Genomic DNA, 19,781 nt, shown 5'->3' with positions numbered 1-19,781 from the left:
ACCGTGGACATAAAGGTCCAAAGAGATATTTTGGCTTCCTCTCACCCAGTCTGGGTGGAGCTTTGGTATACCCACTTGTTTGGACTGGTCTAGCGTAGACTTATCAATAAGGAAGGTGAAATTTAAATTTACCTGTTAATTTTCTTTCATTTAGTCCTGCCAGACCAGTCCAGAACCCATCGAGGGAAGCCACAATGATCAAAGGTTCTGTTGACAAGTACAGAAAATTAGCAGCAAGTATGTTGTTTCCCACTTTGAAGGTAGTTGGCTTAATCATGACCTTGGTATAGGGATTAACTGATTTCTGGGTTAATAACCATGGAGAGAAGTTTCTTGGTTGCATCAGGTTTTGGTTGTGGTGATTTGGAAACCAAAGCAAGCAATTGTTTTTGTTCGTCTTAGCTCTGACATAGGGTACTGAAGAATTGTTAAGGAGTAGCAGGTGTGTGAGCCCTTAGTGCTGCAGTGTAGTTGATGCAGCCTTGAGGGTGAAATCCCGAGCCCTACGCCGGCAGCTAGTGAATGCGCCCTGTATCAGGACAGTCTGGAGCTTCACCTTTACCAGTTGCATCCTCTGCAGGTTGAACCCTTTGATTCTGGCAGCTGGCAGAAATTAGGCAGGTCCCTAGGATAGAGGTGGTAACTAGGGTCCAGAGACTTGTCAGAGTAGGTGGCAGGCTTAGCAGAGTCAGAGAGAGGCCAAGGTCAGGCCAAGCAGTAGACAAGAATAGTGAGATCCAGACAAGGGGTCACATCCAGGCACCAGGCAATAGTGATCAGGTCCAGGTGGCAGGCAATCGTGGTTAGGTTCAAGCAAGAGGTCAAGTCCAGAAGGTCAGGTCAAAGGTGGATGAAGACACACTGAAGATATTGGACAGGACAATTAAGGAATATGAGGCTGAAGTGGAAGGCAAGGTTCAACAAGGCTGGCGTAGAAGGCAAGGCTGGATGAGAAGACAAGGCAGGAAAATCAGGAATGTTGCAACACATATTACTAGGCAGGAGACCCATTGCTGAGGCAAGGTAGGGAAGTCAGGCAAGCCCTAATATAGGGCCAAGGTGTGTGATGTCATCAATGGGCATCATGACCTTTTGCCCACAGCAAACCCTTTAAATGAAGCGACGTCTGGCGTATGCACCTTTGGAGGGATTTGGGAAGTGGCAGCTCTGGCGGCATCTTGCTTCAGGGAGGAGTCTGGTGACGTTCTGTCGCGAAGGTAGGGCCCGGTAGCATCTGGGGTATGCACGGTTGGCCAAACGTAAAAATACCCCCTCTCCCGAGCTCCCTTCCCAATTTTCTGGGTCTGGGCTTATTGGGAAAACTCTTGTGGAAATCTTTGAGTAGTTGCGGAGCTTGCAGATTAGAGACTGACTTTCAAGAGTTTTTCTCTGGTCCATAATTCTTCCAAGCAGTGAGGTACTGTAATTGATTTTGGACTCTATGCATATCTAGAATATCTTGTACCTTGAACTGGGTATCTTCTTTGCTGGCCAGCTCAGGGGCCCGGAAGGGCAGTATGCCCAGCCAAGACAGAATGGCTGGTTGCAATACAGAAACATAGACTGTCATGAATCCTCAAGGATTGTATGCCACAAGATTCAATTTTCTATAAACAGGAAAATGTCCTATGAAGCATGGGGCCAACTTCATAGAAGACATGTCTTAGGTTTTTGATGCTAAGCCAAGCTAGACTTCCTGGGCACAGCTGAGGTGCAGGATGTCATTTTCTGTTGACTTATTCTTTAGAATGTTTTGCTGCTTTGTCCAGAAGAAGGTGGGTCTTTTGCCAGACTTTCTGGAGCTCCTATCCCATGAGATTAGCTGCTGAGCAATTGTCAGTGATAGGAACTGGCCTAGGCACATGGGGATGGCGCCCAAAGACTATGTAAAAGGGTGGTGATCCTGTGGAATTATTCATGTGATTGTTATGGCAAATTCAGCCTATGGAAGGAGAGAGGCCAAATTATCTTGCCATTGGTTGAAGAAGGCCTGGAGGAAGCCCTTGAGGTTCTGATTCACCCATCCGTTGCTCTGAGGGTGATAAGTGGAGGTGAAATCCAATGTAATTCCAAACTTTCTGCACAGGCCTTTCCAATATCGGGCTGTGAACTGAACCCCTCGGTCAGAGAGGATGTGAAGTGGCAGCTCATGCAGGCGGAAAATGTGTTGCAGAAAGATTTTAGCCAATTCAAACACAGATGGGAGTCTGGGAAGAGGAATGAAATGCACTATCTTTGAGAATCTATCCACAATCACTCATGTGTTGCCAAATGGGTCTAGGCTCTGTGGGAGCTGGCAGCAGCTGTAACAACCTCCGCAGTCATGCTTTGACACTTTTATGCATGGCACAAGTAGGGCAGGACCCTATGTAACTCTGCACAGCTGCCTTCATCTAAGGCCACCAGTAATGTCACACGATTAATTCCAATGTCCGGGTAATACCCAGGTGATTAGATAGACTGGTGTCATATGCCCATTCAGGAACCTTTTGTCGTAGGCATCGGGGCACCTGTGAAAGTGGCAGCAACCACAATCTTGGCCAGGTCAATTACATGCTGTGGGAGTTCCAGAGTTACTTCAGCATCTAATGACTGGAAGAGAACATCAGCTTGACAGTTCTTATCAGCGGGCTGAAACCGCAGCTTGAAGTCGAACCAACTAAAAAACAAGGACCAGTGGGCTTGCCTGGGGTTTAACCTCTTGAGCTTGTGCCAAATGTTCAGGCTTTTTGTGAATAGTATAAATAGTTACTGAATGCTTAGCCCCTTTCAGTAGATGTCACCATGATCACTAATGGTATAATTCTCTCCTAGAGAGAATTTCTTTGAAAAATAGGAGCAAATTAGGCGAGTACAGTTATGGTTATGTTGTAGGATGACAGTGTCTACGCCAAGTAAACACATCTACCTCTAAGATGAATGACTTAGACAGATCTGGATGGTATAAGCATGTATGAAGAGTGAGCTCCTTTTTCAGCTGCTCAAAGGCCTGAATAGCATCCAAGGTCCAATTCTGGGTGTCAGAGCCCTTCCTCGTAAGGCCTGTGAGTGGGGCTACCAAGGAGGAGTAATCAGGGATAAAATGCCTGTAGTAGTTTGCAAATCCCAGGAAGTGTTGTAGCGCCGTGAGGCCTACAGGCTGGGGCCACTCCAAAATGGCTTTTAATTTCTGTGGGTCTATCTGAAGGCCTTGACGTGAGACAGTATATACCAAAAAGGGAAGTTTTTCCTGTTCGAAGATATACTTCGCTAACTTAGTGTAGAGATGGTGCTCATGGAGCCTTTGAAGGACCTGTGTCACATGATGTCGGTGCTCGGACAATTACTTCAAGAAGATTAGAATGTCCAGGTAAACCAACACATGGGAGCACAGCAGGTCCGGGAAGATCTCATTTACTTTAAATTGGAAGACTGAAGGGACATTGCCCGACCTGAAGGCCATTACTAGTTACTCATAGTGTCCGACACAAATGTTAAAGGTGGTCGTCTTCTCATCGCCTGATCAGGTTGTATGCCCTCCAAAGGTTCAGCTTGGTGAATAGTTGTGTGCCCCGGAAACAGTCATAGAGCTCAGAGATCAAGGGAAGAGGATATCGATTCTTCTTAGTAATAGAGTTAAAACCCTGATAATCAATGCAGGGATTTAACGACCCATATTTTTTCCCAGCAAAAAGGAATCTGGCCCCTGCAAGTGAGGAAGAGGAACGCATAAAGCCTCAGGCAAGGTTCTCTTTAATGTATTTAGTTATAGCCTGTGTTCTGGAGCAGAAAGTGGGCATACTCTGCCTTTGGGTGGAACCTTGCAGGGATCAAGTCTATGGCACAATCATAGGAGTGATGAGATGGCAGGACCTCTGTCTGCTGTTTACTGAAAACATCAGCGAAGTCGGTATACTGAGAGTTCTGAAGTGACTATGTGGGCCGCAGGTACTGCAGGAGAGACATTGGCAATTTGTATTGTGGCCCAGACTATGGGGCTGATGTAGCAGCAACCATGGCAGGCCCAGAATAATTGCATTGATTGCCTTGGGAAAAACATAGAGGGTGATTTGTTCTGGATACAGGATCCCAGTTTGCATAGTCAGTGTACTGTGATTTTTGTAATTGTCCAGGCAGGAGTTTTCTGTAAATGGATGTTATCCAGAGTGGGGTGTTCAAGGGAACTGGGTATTTTATAGTGTTAGATCAGAGCCTCATGGATAAAGCTGCCACGAGTACCGGTATCCAGGAAGGCAAGAGCATCGACACGAATGTACTGGGACTAGTAGTTGTGGAGAGGTGCAAGGATGAGCTAGGGTGGCTTCTCCCACCAGGTCTAGATCCTTGAGTTTCTTGGCTTCTTCAGGCAACTACTTGTGAAATGACCAGGTATGGCACAGTATAAGCAGAGGTTAAGAGTACGGCGCCTCTGCTTCTTGTCAATAGAGAGCTTGTCATGATCCACGTGGATAGCTGCTATTAGCAGTGGTTTTGACTCTGGAGATGAGTGGTTAGTTACATGCCACTGGAAATTTGGAGCAAGAGGTATGGGGCTTTGGCCCGTTCCTGGAACCTTAGGTCTAGTTGAACGGCTAGGCTAATCAGCCCTTCAGGATAGCTGGTAAGTCTCGGGCAGCCAGTTTGTCTTTAATGCGTTTTGAAAGTCCTTGTCAGAAGATTGCAATCAGGCTGTCGTTGCCCCATTGGAGTTCACAGTCTAAGGTGTGAAATGTACCGCATATTCCTCTACAGACCAGGAGTTCAGAGGCCTTGGAAGTCGTGCGACCTGGCTCGTCAAATATTTGTCGGAACTCTTGCAGAAAGCGTGCCAGATCCCCCAAGAGTGGGTCATTCCTTTCCCAAAGGGGGGAAGCCCAAGCCAATGCAGTGCCACCCAGCAAAGAAAGAATATAGGTTAACTTGACTCGGTCTGTCAGAAACAAGAGTGCCTGGAACTCGAATTGCATCTGACATTGGTTAAGAAAACCTCTACAGCTTCTGGGATTGCCACCATACTGTGACAGCGGAGGCAAATGGAGCGTGGGAGTAGCTGGCTGCACCACGGGTGCCCGGGTGCAAGCAATACCAGGCTGGGCCGCAATGGCCTGAAGATAACCAACCATGGTATTTAGCTAGTCCAATTGCTATTGAAGTTGGTGTCCTAGGTTGGCAATGGTAGAGGCAGGAGGCTAGTCCAGTGAGCTTATGGCCTCAGCAATTTATAAGGAGCAGCGGGTGGGTGAGCCCTTAGTACTGCAGTGTAGTTGACGCAGCCCCGAGGACGAATCCCCAAGGCCCTCGCTGGCAGCTGGCGAATGCACCCTGTAGCAGGACAGTCTGGAGCTTCACATTTATAAGCCACCACCTCTGCAGATTGAACCCTTGGATTCTGGTGGCTGAAAGGACTTAGGTGGGTCCATAGGGCAGAGGTGGTAATTAGGGTCCAGAGACTCACTAGAGTCAGAGCAGGTGGCAGGCTTAGCAGAGTCAGAGAAGAGCAAAAATTGGGGCAGGAAGTGAGCAAGAATAGTGAGATCCAGGCGAGGAGTCAGGTCCTGGCGACAGGCAATCATCGGCAAGTCCAAGCAAGAGCTCAAGTCTGGAGGGTGAAGCCAAGGGTGGACGAAGATACTGGTCAGGACAAATAAGGAAAATGAGGCTGGACAAGGCTGAACTGGAAGGCAAGGCTGGATGAGAAAAGAGAGGCTGGACAAGGAAGGAAATCAGGAACTCTGCAACATGCACTGCTAGATAGGAGACCCGTTGCTGAGGCAAGGTAGGGGCATCAGGCAATCTCTAATGTAAAGCCAAGTCATGCGATGTCATTGATAGGCGCCTCAGCCTTTTCCCATCATGTGCCCTTTAAATGAAGCGATGTCGGCCGCGAGCCTATGGAGGGATCAGGAGGCAGCAGCTCTGGTGGTGGTCTGCCACGGGGAGAAGTTCATCGGTGTTCTGCTGTGAAGTTAGGTCCTGGTGGCATTTGGAGTAAATGAGGTCGGTCATGGGGCTGTCCTGTGGCTGGCCAAACATAACAAGCAGAAAGCAGTACCAGACCTCCATCTCCATCTGCTGGCAGAGGGGGACATAAACCATTTGTTTGGACTGTCTGGCAGACTAAAGGAAATTAATAGGTAAGTTTAAATTTTACCTTACGTTTATATTCTAATTTGTCTTTTTTTTCTCTCTCAATATTTTTATGCCTCTAGCATTACTGGGGAAGGGCTTGGATAGAGGGAAGAGACGTTAAGAAAGGAGGTATCTTGTGAACTAGATGACTGGCTTTTAGTCTGCTAGGCCAGCAGGTGATCTGTAGCTTTATATGGATCAGATTGCAAAGAGACTGTTAAAGATTTGGTAGAAATTCCTTATAATCTTATAACAGTCTCATCTTATCTCTGTTCAAATACTTTGATTCCCTTTTAACTAGTAATTCATATAATGTCATAAAAATTACTCTAATTTGAGCACAGGTTGAGGTTAAATGACTTTAGGTTATATAACTCTTGTGCTTTAATGACTAGGCTACACTGTCCTGACAGGCGTTAGATAATTTGTTAACTAAGTGTTTGAAATGGAATACGTATGTTTTAATTTAATTTTTTTCTGTGCATTTTAATAGAACTGGAAGCAATCCCAAAATCAGGCGTAATAAAATCTGGGGAGGTCAAAATGGCGGCATTCTTGTTTATAATTCTGGTATGTCTCTCTTTATTTTGTAATTAAGATATCAATAATATTATCTAAATTACAGCTCTTTAAAAGGATTCTCTTTCCCACTCAGGGCTTGGATTTATAGAAGACAACGAAATTTTTGATAATGCAATGGCTGGTGTTTGGATTAAGACAGACAGTAACCCTACGTTACGAAGAAATAAAATCCATGATGGAAGAGATGGGGGCATTTGCATATTTAATGGAGGTCGAGGTAATTTATTTATTTTTTTAACCTGAAGGATCCTATTTATTAAGGAATTTTTAGAGACCACATTCAGATCCTAAAAAATGAGGGTTTAGAAAATGATAAAATATGCAGCTTTCTGTTAGAAGCTTGAATAGACACACTAGCTTATTATTTCCTTCCTACCCTCTCCCAAGTTTTGATTTCATTTCAGACCCAAAGTACATGAGAGTATTTTGGTGGACCACTGCTGTTATGCTTAAGACCCATATTTCCAAACTCAAGTGTTAAGGCTTGCAGAGACTTCATAGTCCCTGGGAGGGAATCCTTGACATTGCTGAAGAATAATACCTAATGACTATCTCAAAGGGGGGACTCTGAAGGATGTAGCAATCTGTGTTCCCTGGTTGGAAGATTGTTGCTGCCATGCACGGATTAGTGAAGGAGTGGTGGGAGAATTTTGGTTCATGGGGAACCCCAGGAATTGGAGGAGATTCACGTCACCAAAAATGGTACAGCATATATAGCTGAAATAAATATTGAGTCGACTTTTTAAACATGGCATGGTAGAAACAGAGTAGTTATGCCTTTATACAAAAATGTAAGAAACAATAAAGAAAGGAGAGCTGAAAATATGATCTGCTGAGGAAACAATAGGGCCAAGAAACAGCTTGAGTACATTTTTAGCAGATTATTTTGATGTAAAGTCCTGAAGAGCAAGAAAACTTAACCTGCAATTTCCTAGCGTGTAGCAGATGGATTCAGGACCAATGGGTATAGTGTACTCCTGATAGTTGGGAGACTGAGTCAGATTTCAATCTGACGTCAGCCTACATATACCCGTGCAGGAAGCTTAGCTCTTCAGTATTTCTCAGTCTCCTAAGCAGTTAGGGACACTACATACCCTTGCACAGTGTTAGAAAATCCAAACCAAAGAAGAAAGAAATCTTACCTCTACAAGACGAGCCCTGTTGTCCTGCGGTGATACCTAAGGGTCCCTTCCCCAGTCGAGAATTCCTGAGGTGATTTCAGAGATCCCTCAGAGGCAAGCCTCAGTCCGGTAGCCGGTTCCCAGCATGGACTTAGCCCCCAGAGTGGCTGAGAGGCAGCGGGTGCAATACCAAGCGCGGCGGTGAAGGTATTTTCCCTCTTCCCCCTGCAGCCGGAGACCGCCCAGCACGAGACCGGGAAGCGCCGAGACAAGGTAAGGTAGAAAACTTTCTTAAAGTCTCCGGTCTCCGAGGCTCGGATACCCGCACAGATCGTCCTTCCGGTGTCTGTTAAATCGGGTTGAGCAGCCCCATCTGGACTAGACCCCGATCTGGTGCAAGGGTCCACACTCGTGGAGACCCTCCGGGGGGGGGGGGGGGGGTTTTCACCATCGTTCCCGCTTGGTCATCTGTGCCATTTGCCATTTCCGCCCCCTTGTTTGCCGTATTGTCCGCATAACTGAGCCGTGCGCACAGCGGCGTGCGCATCTGTGCCGTTCGCATAGCGGCGCGCGCATCCCCGCTAAGCGCACATCTTGTGCATCCTGCACGCACATCGTCAGTGCACCCGGAGCGCACAACTAAGTCTCCCGGTGCGCGCAACTATGCGCACAGACTGTTTTGAGCCACTCTACGCGCACAAATCATGGCACCGCCGGCCAAGAAAGGCAAGGGACAAGCCCTCTACCCAGCCTGCCACCTGAGAGTGGCGCAACCCGAAGTGGCCTCTGCCCTATGCCTGCAGTGCGAAGAGACTCAGGGGGAACCGAAGCAAGGCCCTTTCCAGACAGTAGAGGAATCCGGCTCCACCAACGATAGTACCCCGGACCTCTATATCTCAGACCCAGCTCCTCCTCATATGGGCTCCTCGGGGAACTCCACTTGATTCAATATGGACCCAGGGACCTTTTCCTGGGTGGAATTCTTCAAAGGGCTACAAACCTTTGTCCAGGCACAATCTGTGCCGCCTGCAATACAGCCACAGTCTCCACCAGATGTGCAAGACCTTCCAAGCCCCTCTCGGATCCCCTGAGACGTGCCCCAGCCGGGCAAAAGCCTCCCCCTAGGGGACACAGACACCTCGGGGGAAGAGCCTGACTCCCTGGAGGAAGGGGAAATCCCTCCAGGGATGGAACCATACCGAACTATGATGCGGTTCTTCTCCAAAGATGAGCTGCCAGATCTCGTATCTCTCAGCCTGAAGACGCTGGCCATTCCTGGCACAAGTTCCACAGCGGAGCCAAAGACGAACCCAGTTCTGGTTGGTCTTCGTCAGGCCTCATGCTATTTTCCAATGCTGCAGGCCATACAATAACTGATTGACCTGGAATGGAATGCCCCGGAGGCCAGCTTCAAAGGAGGACAGGCCCTAGAAGCCCTATACCCCCTGGAACCCACAGCCAAAGAACTCCTAGGGTTCCCAAAACTGGGCGCCATGGTCTGCGCTATCTCAAAGCGCACTACCATCCCAGTCGAAGGAGGAGCTGCACTCAAGGATGCTCAGGACAGACATCAGGAATCCATCCTTAAACAGTCATTTGATGTCGCAGCAATGACCCTGCAAATCGCAACCACTTCTGCCGAAACATTAGAACCGGCGATATCTTTCCTCACGGATGCGACCTCAGACCTGGTGCGCACCTCTGCCATCCATAGTGGCAGCCAGAAGGCAACTATGGCTCCGAAATTGGTCAGCCGACGCGACCTCCAAGACTAAACTCACGAGATAAAGGATCCTCCTGTTTGGAAGCAAACTGGAGAAGTTAGCCAATAAATGGGGCGAATCCCCAGTCCCTCGGTTACCGGAGGACAGGAACAAAAGAACCCAGCGCTCCTCTCCCCGAAGAGCCAAGGGCAGAGGAGCCCAGCGTTTTAGATCGTATAAAACCACATACCAAGCACTTCTCCCCGCAGGCAGGGCCCAGCCCTTTTGGAACAGGCACAACAAGAGGGGAGTCAGCTCAGGTACAGGCCCCAGCCGCACCCCACAATGAGAATCAACAGACCCATCCACATGAAGAAGCCATAGGGGGCAGACTTTTACCCTCTTCTACCAAAGATGGGTCGAGATAATGTCGAACAAGTGGGTCCTAACCATCATTCGAGAGGGATACTATCCGGGCTTCCACAGCATCCCTCCAGACAAATTTGTGAGATCACCGTGCCACTCCCTCTCCAAGAAGATGGCAATGGAAACCACACTGACAAAACAACTCAGCCTAAAGGCGATAACCTCGGTGCCCTCGCACCAACAAAATACTGGTCACTATTCCATCTATTTTATTGTCCCCAAGAAGGAGGGAACATTCCAGCCTATCCTGGACCTCAAGACCATCAATCGCTACTTTCCGCATGGAAACCCTCGCTCAGTTTTAAGGGCAGTACAACCGGGAGAATTCCTGACTTCACTAGATCTGTGCAAAGCCTATTTCCACATCCCGGTCCACCACAACCATCAGCGCTTCCTACGCTTTGCGATACTGGACCATCATTACCAGTTCCGAGCACTACCCTTCGGACTAGCTACTGCTCCTTGGACATTCACCAAAATCATGGTGGTAGTGGCGGTGACACTGTGGAAAGAAGGAATCCTCATACATCCGTATCTGGACGATTGGTTGATCAGGGCAAAATCTCCAGAGGAAAGTTACCAGGCGACCACCAGAGTCAAGAATATACTGCAGAGTCTCAGGTGGGTCGTCAACACAAAAAACTGCCTGCAGCCCTCCCAATTGCTAAAGTACTTGAGAGTCCAGTTCGACACCAAACAAGACAAGGTCGTTCTTCCCCCTACAAGGAGAAGGAAACTGGACCAGTTGCGAAAACTGTTGAAATATACTCGTCCCAAAGTATGGGACTACCTCCAAGTCCTCTGTCTCATGACATCAACCCTAGAAGTCATCCCATGGGCAAGGGCCCACATGCGCCCACTACAACGTTCCCTGCTGTCTCGATAAAATCCGATGTCCCAGAACTACTCTGTTCGCCTCCAGCTACCGGCAGAGGTTCGGACCCAGCTCCAATGGTGGCTACAGGAAGACCATCTGAGCAAGGGAGTAAGACTATCCCCACCCAACCTGGATCTTGCTCACCACGGATGAGAGCTTGCGAGGGTGGGGAGCCCATTGCCAGGAGCTGACGGCCCAGGGGCAATAGGACAAGGAAGAGAAGGGATGGAACATAAACGGACTGCAAGCCCGAGCAGTCAGGCTAGCCTGCCTACAATTCAGTCACAGACTCCGGGGCGAATCTGTCAGAGTCATGTCGGACAATGCCACAACAGTTGCCTACATCAACCGCCAGGGAGGAACCAGAAGCCAACAGGTGTCCCTGGAAATAGACCCCCTAATGGCGTGGGTGGAAGCAAACCTGCAAGGGATCTCAGCCGCCCACATTGCGGGAAAAGACATCGTCACTGCGAACTACCTCAGCAGAGAGAGTCTAGACCCAGGGGAATGAACGCTGTCGACCACAGCCTTCCAGTTGATAGTAAACCGCTGGGGAACCCCAGCCATGGATCTCCTGGCAACTCAGTCCAACGCCCAAGTTCCCAAGTTCTTCAGCCGCAGACGAGAACTGCAATCCCGAGGAATCGATGCCCTCGTCCAGACCTGGCCACAGGAAGACCTGCTGTACGCCTTTCCCCCATGGCCAATACTGGGCGGGATCATACGCAAGATAGAACACTACAGGGGGCTAGTACTTCTAGTGGCCCCGGACTGACCAAGAAAGCCATGGTACGCAGACATGCGAAGACTTCTGGCGGGGAATCCTCTGTGCCTACCTCCACACAGGGACCTTCTTCGGCAAGGACCAATCCTTCACGAAGACCCGACTCTATCCTCTCTTACGGCCATTGAGAGGACGCACCTGAAGAAGAGCGGATACTCTTAAGGCAGTGATTGACACCTTGCTCCGAGCACGCAAGTTCTCCACGTCTCTATCTTACATACGAATATGGAGATTATTCGAAGCCTTGTGTGAGGACCGTGAGATTCTTCCACGGACAGTCAAAATCCCAATGATCCTGGAATTTCTGCAGGACGGTTTGAAGAAGGGGTTGTCTCTCAACTCCCTCCAGTTTCAGGTGGCCGCACTGGCTTGCTTCAGAGCCAAAGTGGCGGCATCAGTCTATCAACCCATCCAGATGTTTCCTGTTTCCTGAGAGGGGTCAAACAAATCCGATCACCATTAAAGTAGTCTGTGCCCCTATGGAATCTCAATGTAGTACTAGACTTCCTAGCGGGAGCTTCCTTCAGACCTACTCGCGGTCTGGCACTACGGCTACTGACCTTGAAGACTGCATTCCTAGTGGCAATATGTTCAGCCTGTCGCATCTCTGAGCTTCAAGCCCTATCCTGTCGAGAACCATTCTTCAGGTTCACACCAGGATCCATACAACTATGCACGGTCCCCTCTTTTCTTCCAAAGGTGGTTTCTCAATTTCATCTAAACCAAACCATATCTCTACCATCTCCAGACGAACATAAAGACTCTTGAAGACTCACGCCGTCTTCGCCACCTAAACGTCGGAAGCCTCCTAGTCCGGTACCTGGAAAGATCGGAATCTGTACGAAAGACGGACCACCTATTCGTCCTTCACAGCGGGAAGAAACAAGGGGAAGCGGCCTCGCAGGCAACCATAGTCAAGGCCCATTCCACAAGGGTCCAGGCAGTGTCCTGGGCAGAAACCAAGATGCTGTCACCCGCTGAGATCTGTCGGGTGGCAACGTGGTCCTCCATACATACCTTCTCCGGGTTCTACTGCCTGGATGTCCAAGCCTGGGAGGACACATTTGCAAGGGCAGTACTATGTGGGCCACGGGCAGCCTCCCACCTGAGTCCATCTGCTACACGCTAGGAAATGAAGAAATTACTTACCTGATAATTTCATTTTCCTTAGTGTAGACAGATGGACTCAGCATCCCGCACACAGCTGCCCCAAAATCAGGAAACCTCGGGTGACAATCCCCGAGAGCAAGACAAGCACGGGTAAGCCAGGTATTACCCCTGGTTCAAGACACCCATAGTTACCAGGTGTCGGCGTTTTTCAGTTGATTGCACTGGCGGTCTCCAATTTGGAAATAAGTTGAACCAGTCCAAGTTAATCAAGTTAATCAAGTTAGCCAAGTTAATCAAGTTATTAAAACACACACATATCCACAATTGCTTTTCGAGGAGAATACTGAAGAGGTAAACTTCCTGCACAGGTATATGTAGGCTGACGTCAGATTGAAATCTGACTCCGTCTCCCAACTACTATCAGGAGTACACTATACCCATTGGTCCTGAGTCCGTCTGTCTACACTAAGGAAAACGAAATTATCAGGTAAGTAATTTCTCCATTTCCATGCATGGTTGTTTAGGATATAGATAGATATTCCCCCCCCAACTCACACACAGACATACTCTTTTCCTGTGGCCCAGGATGATATGTTGTGCACTTATTTAAAAATAACAAATTCCTAAGATTGCAGGATAGGTTTAGCTGAAAATAAAACTAGTTGATTCCTCTTTTATGTAGGTTAGTTTTAAAACACAAACATGTTTGTGTTACATGGAAATGTTGGGATGTTTGTGGAAAACTAAGAAGTGGTGTCTCATTTCTGTTTGTGACATATACTGACAACAATTTTCAGAAGCCATTTACCTTGGTAAATAATTTACTCGGGTAAATTGATTGCCTGAAAATTGCCTAGCCTTTGCCTGATTAAAAAGTATGTGCGAGAATAAATATGCATGCTTTTACCTAGGTAAAAAGTAGGCAGGCATGGGGGCGTGGTGAGGGGAGAGAAATAATGCACATAAATCACATTTTAAAATATGAGAGTACCTGCTTTTTCTGCAAGTACCTGAAGAAAAAGCTGGTGTGGAGCTCTGTGGGTCCTTCTTCCTAGGAAAGTTTTTCCAAAAGGTTAAGTATGATGGTACTTTCCCTTTGAAAATTTGTGCAAAACCCATGGCAGATTGGAAAAATGCTTCTTGAATGATTAGTATCCACTCATTGTAGTAGGTTGCTTCTCAGTGCTTCATATTTGGAAGGTTCCTATATTGCTTTTAGTGCATATCTCTGGAGTGTACATAGTCCTATGTACTTAAGGAGGTGAGTGAGAGTTACTCATATTACTCCTTCATTTTAATGACTTGGCTCAATTGTTTCTCTTATATAAAGCTGAGATTTATAAACACAAGAATAACCACCCATAGAATTTGAAAAGGAGGTTAAGACTTAGTTTTCCTATAGTATAAGTGTAACCCCCCCCCAACCACCAGATGGGACACACAAGTAAAGGGTTTGATGCTGGGTTTTTGTGATCCTGGCATAAGCTTCTGTGGGTTTAAAAAGCACACTTTGGTTGGGTAGATGTGGACTGGAATTGGCTCATATGCTAAGGACAACTATTTCCTTGTCCTGGACAGGGAAAATACCAAACATCATCCTTTTATTAGACTGCACCCTTACACCAAAAATCTTCAATCATCTCTTGTTAATGCTAGCAGACTCAAAACGTTGAGCCTACAACCCTGGGATTAAGCAAATGAAATATCACTTGATGGGTTATATTTCTAAATTATAACCTTTTATTCTTCTGGAATACCAGCAATCAGTTCACAAATCACTAAAATGTCACAGGATTCACAGCAGAAATAAACAGCAACTCAAAAATAAATACACTTTTATATTTCTTCATTCTCTAGCATTTAGATCTTAATCTCCTTCAAACCCTTTTCCCTGTATGTACCCAGATCAGTCCAGACTCCTTGGGTTTTGCCTTCCCTCTAGCAGATGGAGATGGGGAAAGTTTTACTGACACTGACACACAACCCAAGGTGCCACCTGCAGTCACAGTATTTTTCTGTCTCCAGCAGATGCTGGAGGTGCAAAGCCTGCAGTTGGACTGACATAAAAAAAAAAAAATACGACCCGAAAATCAGAAATACCTGAGATTCATGATTCTGGGAGAACATTTCCAGTTTTGCGCCCTACCCTTTGGTCTGGTGACGGCACCCAGGACCTTTACCAAGGTTATGATCGTGGTGGTGGCGGTGCTCCGGAGAGACGATGTTGTGGTTCATCCTTATCTGGTTGACTGGTTGATCTGAGCCAGGTCGGAGAGCCTTTGTCACAAAGTGGTGGATGTAGTCCTCCATCGTCTGCACTCCCTGGGCAAGAGTGAGCTGATTCCCTCCCAGAATTTGAAGTTCCTGGGAGCAATTTTTGATACCTTGTTGGAAAAGGTTTTTCTCTCTGAAGATTGGATTTCCAAATTCCTCGATTGAAGTGTGCACGACTTATTGCAGAAGCAGGTACCCAAGGTCTGGGATTCCTTGCAAGTACTAGAGTCTATGGCTTCTACTCTGGAGTTGGTTCCGTGGGCATTTGCGCATATGTGGCCTCTACAGTCAGCTTTGCTATCCCGATGGAATCCATGATAGGAATTGTTCCAGCTTCTGCTCCCCCTGCCGGAGGTCGCTCGCTCCAGTCTTGCCTGGTGGCTCCTACTGGACAAGCTACGGTGGGGTGTGGACTTAGAAATCCCAACCTGGACAATTGTCACCACAGATGCCAGTCTCTCTGGCTGGGAAGCAGTATGTCTGAACCAGTCTGTGCAAGGCTGGTGGACGGCGGAGGAAGCCTCCTGGTCTTCAATCGTTTGGAAACGAGAACTGTGTGTTTAGCCCTGCAGAAGCTTCTGCCCCTGGTACGGGGCCAGCCAGTGCGAGTGTTATCGGACAATGCATCCATGGTAGCTTACAGCAGTCGGCGGGGGCAACAAGAGCCAGGCAGTGGCTCAGGAAGCCCGAGAGTTGATCAACTGGGGGAACGACATCTGGATCGCATAGCTGCCTCTCACATAGTGGGCACAGACAACATGCAAGCGGACTTTGAGTTTGCATCAGTTGGACCCCGTAGAGTGGGAGCTGTTGGAGGAAGCACTGTGTCTCATCTGACGGAAGTGGGGCATGCTGTGCGTGGATTTGATGGTGACTTTTCGCAATGCCATAGCTCCACGGTTCTTCAGTAGGCGAAGAGAAAGAGCGGCAGAAGGAGTTGATGCATTAGTTCTGCCTTGGCTGACAGGAGTCCTTCTGTGCGTGTTTCCACCTTGGCCATTGGTAGGCAAGATCTTGCGTCACATAGAAGTCCATCCAAGCGAGCTGGTCCTTGTTGCCCCAGAGTGGCCATGGTGTCAGTGGTTTGCGGACTTGGTCAACCTGGCTGTGGATGGTCCGTTATGGCTAGCACATCTGCCCAGTCTAGTGCGTCAAGGCCCCCTTCTGTTTGGATCAGGCAGATCGCTTTTGTCTAGCGACTTGGCTTTTGAGAGGGAGCGATTGAGGAATAAGGGTTATTCAGAAGGCATTATTGTGACCCTCTTGCAATCTCGGAAACCTTCCATCTCTCTGGCATATGTGAGAGTTTGGATAGTATTTGACGTGTGGTGCACACAGCAAAAGGTGGACCCTCGGCGAGCCTCAGTTATGGATGTTTTGGCCTTCCTACAGGAGGGTTTGACTAATGGTCTTTCCCTTAATTCGCTCAGGGTTCAAGTGGCGGCCTTAGGCTGCCTTCGGGGCAAAGTTAGTGGAATTTCTTTGGCGGCACATCCGGATATGGTGCGTTTTTCTTAGGGGGGCTAAGCATTTGCGTCCTCCGGTCCGGAAACTTTGTCCATCCTGGAACCTTAATGTAGTCCTTAAGGGCTTGTGTGCTGCCCCCTTTGAACCCCTGAAGCAATCTTCCATGAAGGACCTCACTTTGAAAGTGGTTTTTCTGGTAGCAATTTGTTCAACTCTTCAAATTTCTGAACTTCAGGCCTTGTCAGAGCCCATTTTGAGAATTTCAGATACGGGAGTTTCCCTGTGGATGGTCCTGTCCTTTTTGCCAAAGGTGATTTCTTCTTTCCACTTGAATCAGTCAGTGGAACTTCCATCCTTCCCAGCTTTGGATCCTGCTTCACCTCATGCAAAGGAATTGCGTCAGTTAGATGTGAGGCGTGCTTTATTACACTACCTGAAGGTTATGAACGACTTCCGCCTGCAGGATCATCTTTTTGTGCTGTGAAGTGGAGCCAAAAAGGGTCATAAAGCCTCTCGCGCTACCATTGCATGGTGGTTGAAGGAGGCTATGAGCTCTGCTTATATTGGTCAGGGTCGTCCTCTCTCGGCAAGGCTCTGAGCACATTCAGCTCTGTCTCAGGTGGTGTCTTGGGCCAAATGTCAGCAAATTTCGCCACAAGAAATGTCGTACAGGAATTGTCTTGTAGCACCCCATATTCTTGTCTTGATCTTGGATTTCAGCACAACATCAAGTCTCTACAGTGGGTATTGGCAACTGCAGACTTGCTTGACTGTGGGCTTCAGACCTCTGTCCAATATCCAGAAAAGATTAGCTGATGTGCCTTGCAGTGAAGAGAATCTCTTTGAAGATAAAGTCAAGGAAGTGATTGCTCAGACTGCAAACCATTGTACGATGCTTCAGACCCTCTCCATCTCCACTCCACATCCTGCCTCCTCTATCAGGAGGTACCTGAGTGGGGTGTCAAGGAGATGTTTTCTCAGCCCCCTTGGTCTCATTAGCAGCAGGGTCCCCATGCTTGCACTAGGCAGCAAAGGGCCCCAAAGCCAGAGTCAGCACCCCAACCAAAACCTGGGATGGTGCTTTGACTATATTGGGGAAAGCATATTGTAGATTCCAGTATTGTTGACAACGGACCATCTTTCAGAGACAGGCAAAGGTTTTATAAACCATTGACCCAGAATAACTTTGAATGTTTGGGTAATCAGCAAAATTTGAAAAGGATACAAATGATGATTATTGAAATGTACCTCTAAATTGCCCACTGAAAAACCATTTGGTTAGTATCTCAGCTTCAGAAATTGCTACAAAAGAAGCTTGCCTTTCTCTCCCCTCACCACACCTCCATGCCTGCCTTTTTACCTAGGTAAAAGCATGCATATTTATTCTCGCACATACTTTTTAATCAGGCAAGGGCTAGGCAATTTTCAGGGCTATCAATTTACCCGAGTAAATTATTTACCAAGGTAAATGGCTTCTGAAAACTAAGTCAGTATATGTCACAAACAGTCGAAGGCACGAGGCTAGAACAGAGGGGTTAGATGCACTGGTGCTTCCGTGGCTGATGGGGATCCTTTTCTATATCTTTCCTCTGTGGCCCCTGATAGGACTGGTATTGCGTCTGGTTGAGAGGCATCAGGGGAAGGCAATCCTCATGGCTCTGGAGTGCCCATGTCGACTATGGTTCGCGGATCTACTGAATCTCGCGATGGATGGGCCTTTAAGGCTAGGTCACCTTCAAGGATTGCTGCCTCAGGGCGCTATCGTCTCAGATCAGGCTGATCACTTTTGTCGCAAAGCTTGGCTTTTGAGAGGCATCGGTTAAGGAGAAAAGGATATTCAGAAGCAGTCATTGCAATGTTGCTACGGGCTTAGGAGGACCTTACCTTTCCTGGCTTATGTCAGGGTATGAAGGGTGTTCAAGTCGTGGTGTCTCAAAGAGGGAATGGAGCCTACTTGAATGGCAGTAGCTCAAATTTTGGCTTTCCTGCAAGAGGGATTACAAAAAGGACTCTCATGCAGTTCCCTTAGAGTTCAAGTGGCAGCCCTGGGCTGTTTTCAGGGGAAGGTGTGCCTTAGCATTGCATCTGGATGTCCTCCGTTTTCTTACGGGGGTAAAACATTTTCACCCTCTTGTCAGAAATGTTTATCCCACTTGGAACCTTAATTTGGTGCTATGGGTTCTCTGTGGGGCTCCGTTTGAACTGTTGAGATGTATGACTCTGAAAGATCTTAATTTGAAGGTCATTTTCTTAGTGGCAATTTGCTCGACCAGAAGAATTTAGGAACTTCAGACTATCGTGTCGAGATACCTTTCTCTAGTTTACTGAGGACAGTGTGTCATTGCGCATGGTTCCGTCTTTTTTGTCCAAGGTGGTTTTGGCTTTTCTCCAAGGACAAGCAGGGTGGTAATCCTCACACATGGGGTGACACCATCAGATGGAGCCCGGCACGGAAAGTTTCTCAATTTCCAGAACTTTGACTTGGCATACTGAGCATGCCCTATACCATATGTCCACTCGGGGTCCCTCTTCAATCTGGTTTTTTTCCGCGGAGCTTTCGCATCACGGTGTGAATGAGCTCTTCAGTTTTTTCTTTAAAACTGTGGAAAACTTTTTCCCCAATTATCTTGGTTTTTCTCGAGTTGGATGCTGGGTCCCTCTTAGTCTCTCTCATAGCTTCCTTAGGTTTCTCTGCTTTTTTGGTTAAGTTTTCTTTCATTTCGACCTCCCCCACGGTGGCTGTGCCTCGGTGCCCGCTGGTCATCATTGCCTGCCATCATCATTGCCGTTTTGCATCCTCCTTTTATCGCTTTGAGTCATGGCCTCCTCCAATTTTCGTTGATGCCCCCGCTGCCCGAGTGCCATGTCTATCACAAACCCCCATTCTATATATATCCTCTGTCTGGGGGCATTGCATAATGTCCGGGGTTGTCACAAGTGTGCCCAAATGACCCCGAAGGGATGTCGTGCCTGACTTGACAAGATGAGCAATTCTTCTGGTCAGGTAAGTCCAAGCCATCGACTTCAGAATCAGTGGTGTAGATACTGATGGACACCACACCATCAACATCGGCGAGGCAATTGGTTCTGCTGATGCTGCTGGGGATGGGGTGCCAGAGACTGGCCATGCTCGGTCTCCTCCAGATCGAGGAAGTCTGGTTCCTCATCTTCGACCTCTGCACCAGGGAAAGACTGGGCTGAGCACCAAGGGAAGCCATGGAAGCATTGGCACCGGTCGCCTTCGATGCACAGTGCCAGGCATGGGGATGCACCGGCTCATATTGTGACACCCCTGAAGCGATGCTGCAGCAAGGAGCGCCCATCCTCCA

General features: G+C 47.9%; 1 protein-coding gene across 8 annotated transcripts in view; it reads left to right on the top strand.

Annotated features, from left to right (window-relative positions):
* The window catches only part of FBXO11 (F-box protein 11), a 268,336-nt gene that overhangs the window by 229,319 nt on the left and 19,236 nt on the right, over window positions 1-19,781 (top strand). For 6 of the 8 annotated variants that reach the window (XM_029593387.1, XM_029593381.1, XM_029593380.1 and 3 more), the window contains 3 exons: window positions 6,602-6,678; window positions 6,764-6,907; window positions 8,043-8,084. In XM_029593387.1, coding sequence (XP_029449247.1) covers window positions 6,602-6,678; window positions 6,764-6,907; window positions 8,043-8,084 — 263 coding nt within the window. The remainder of the gene's footprint in view (window positions 1-6,601; window positions 6,679-6,763; window positions 6,908-8,042; window positions 8,085-19,781) is intronic. The other 2 variants (XM_029593383.1, XM_029593382.1) reach the window with 1 other exon arrangement.

The sequence above is a fragment of the Rhinatrema bivittatum genome, chromosome 3 (assembly GCF_901001135.1).
Source record: "Rhinatrema bivittatum chromosome 3, aRhiBiv1.1, whole genome shotgun sequence".
Lineage (NCBI taxonomy): Eukaryota > Metazoa > Chordata > Amphibia > Gymnophiona > Rhinatrematidae > Rhinatrema > Rhinatrema bivittatum.
Note: the sequence above shows the minus strand (reverse complement) of the source record. Positions and strands in the feature narration are given on the sequence as shown.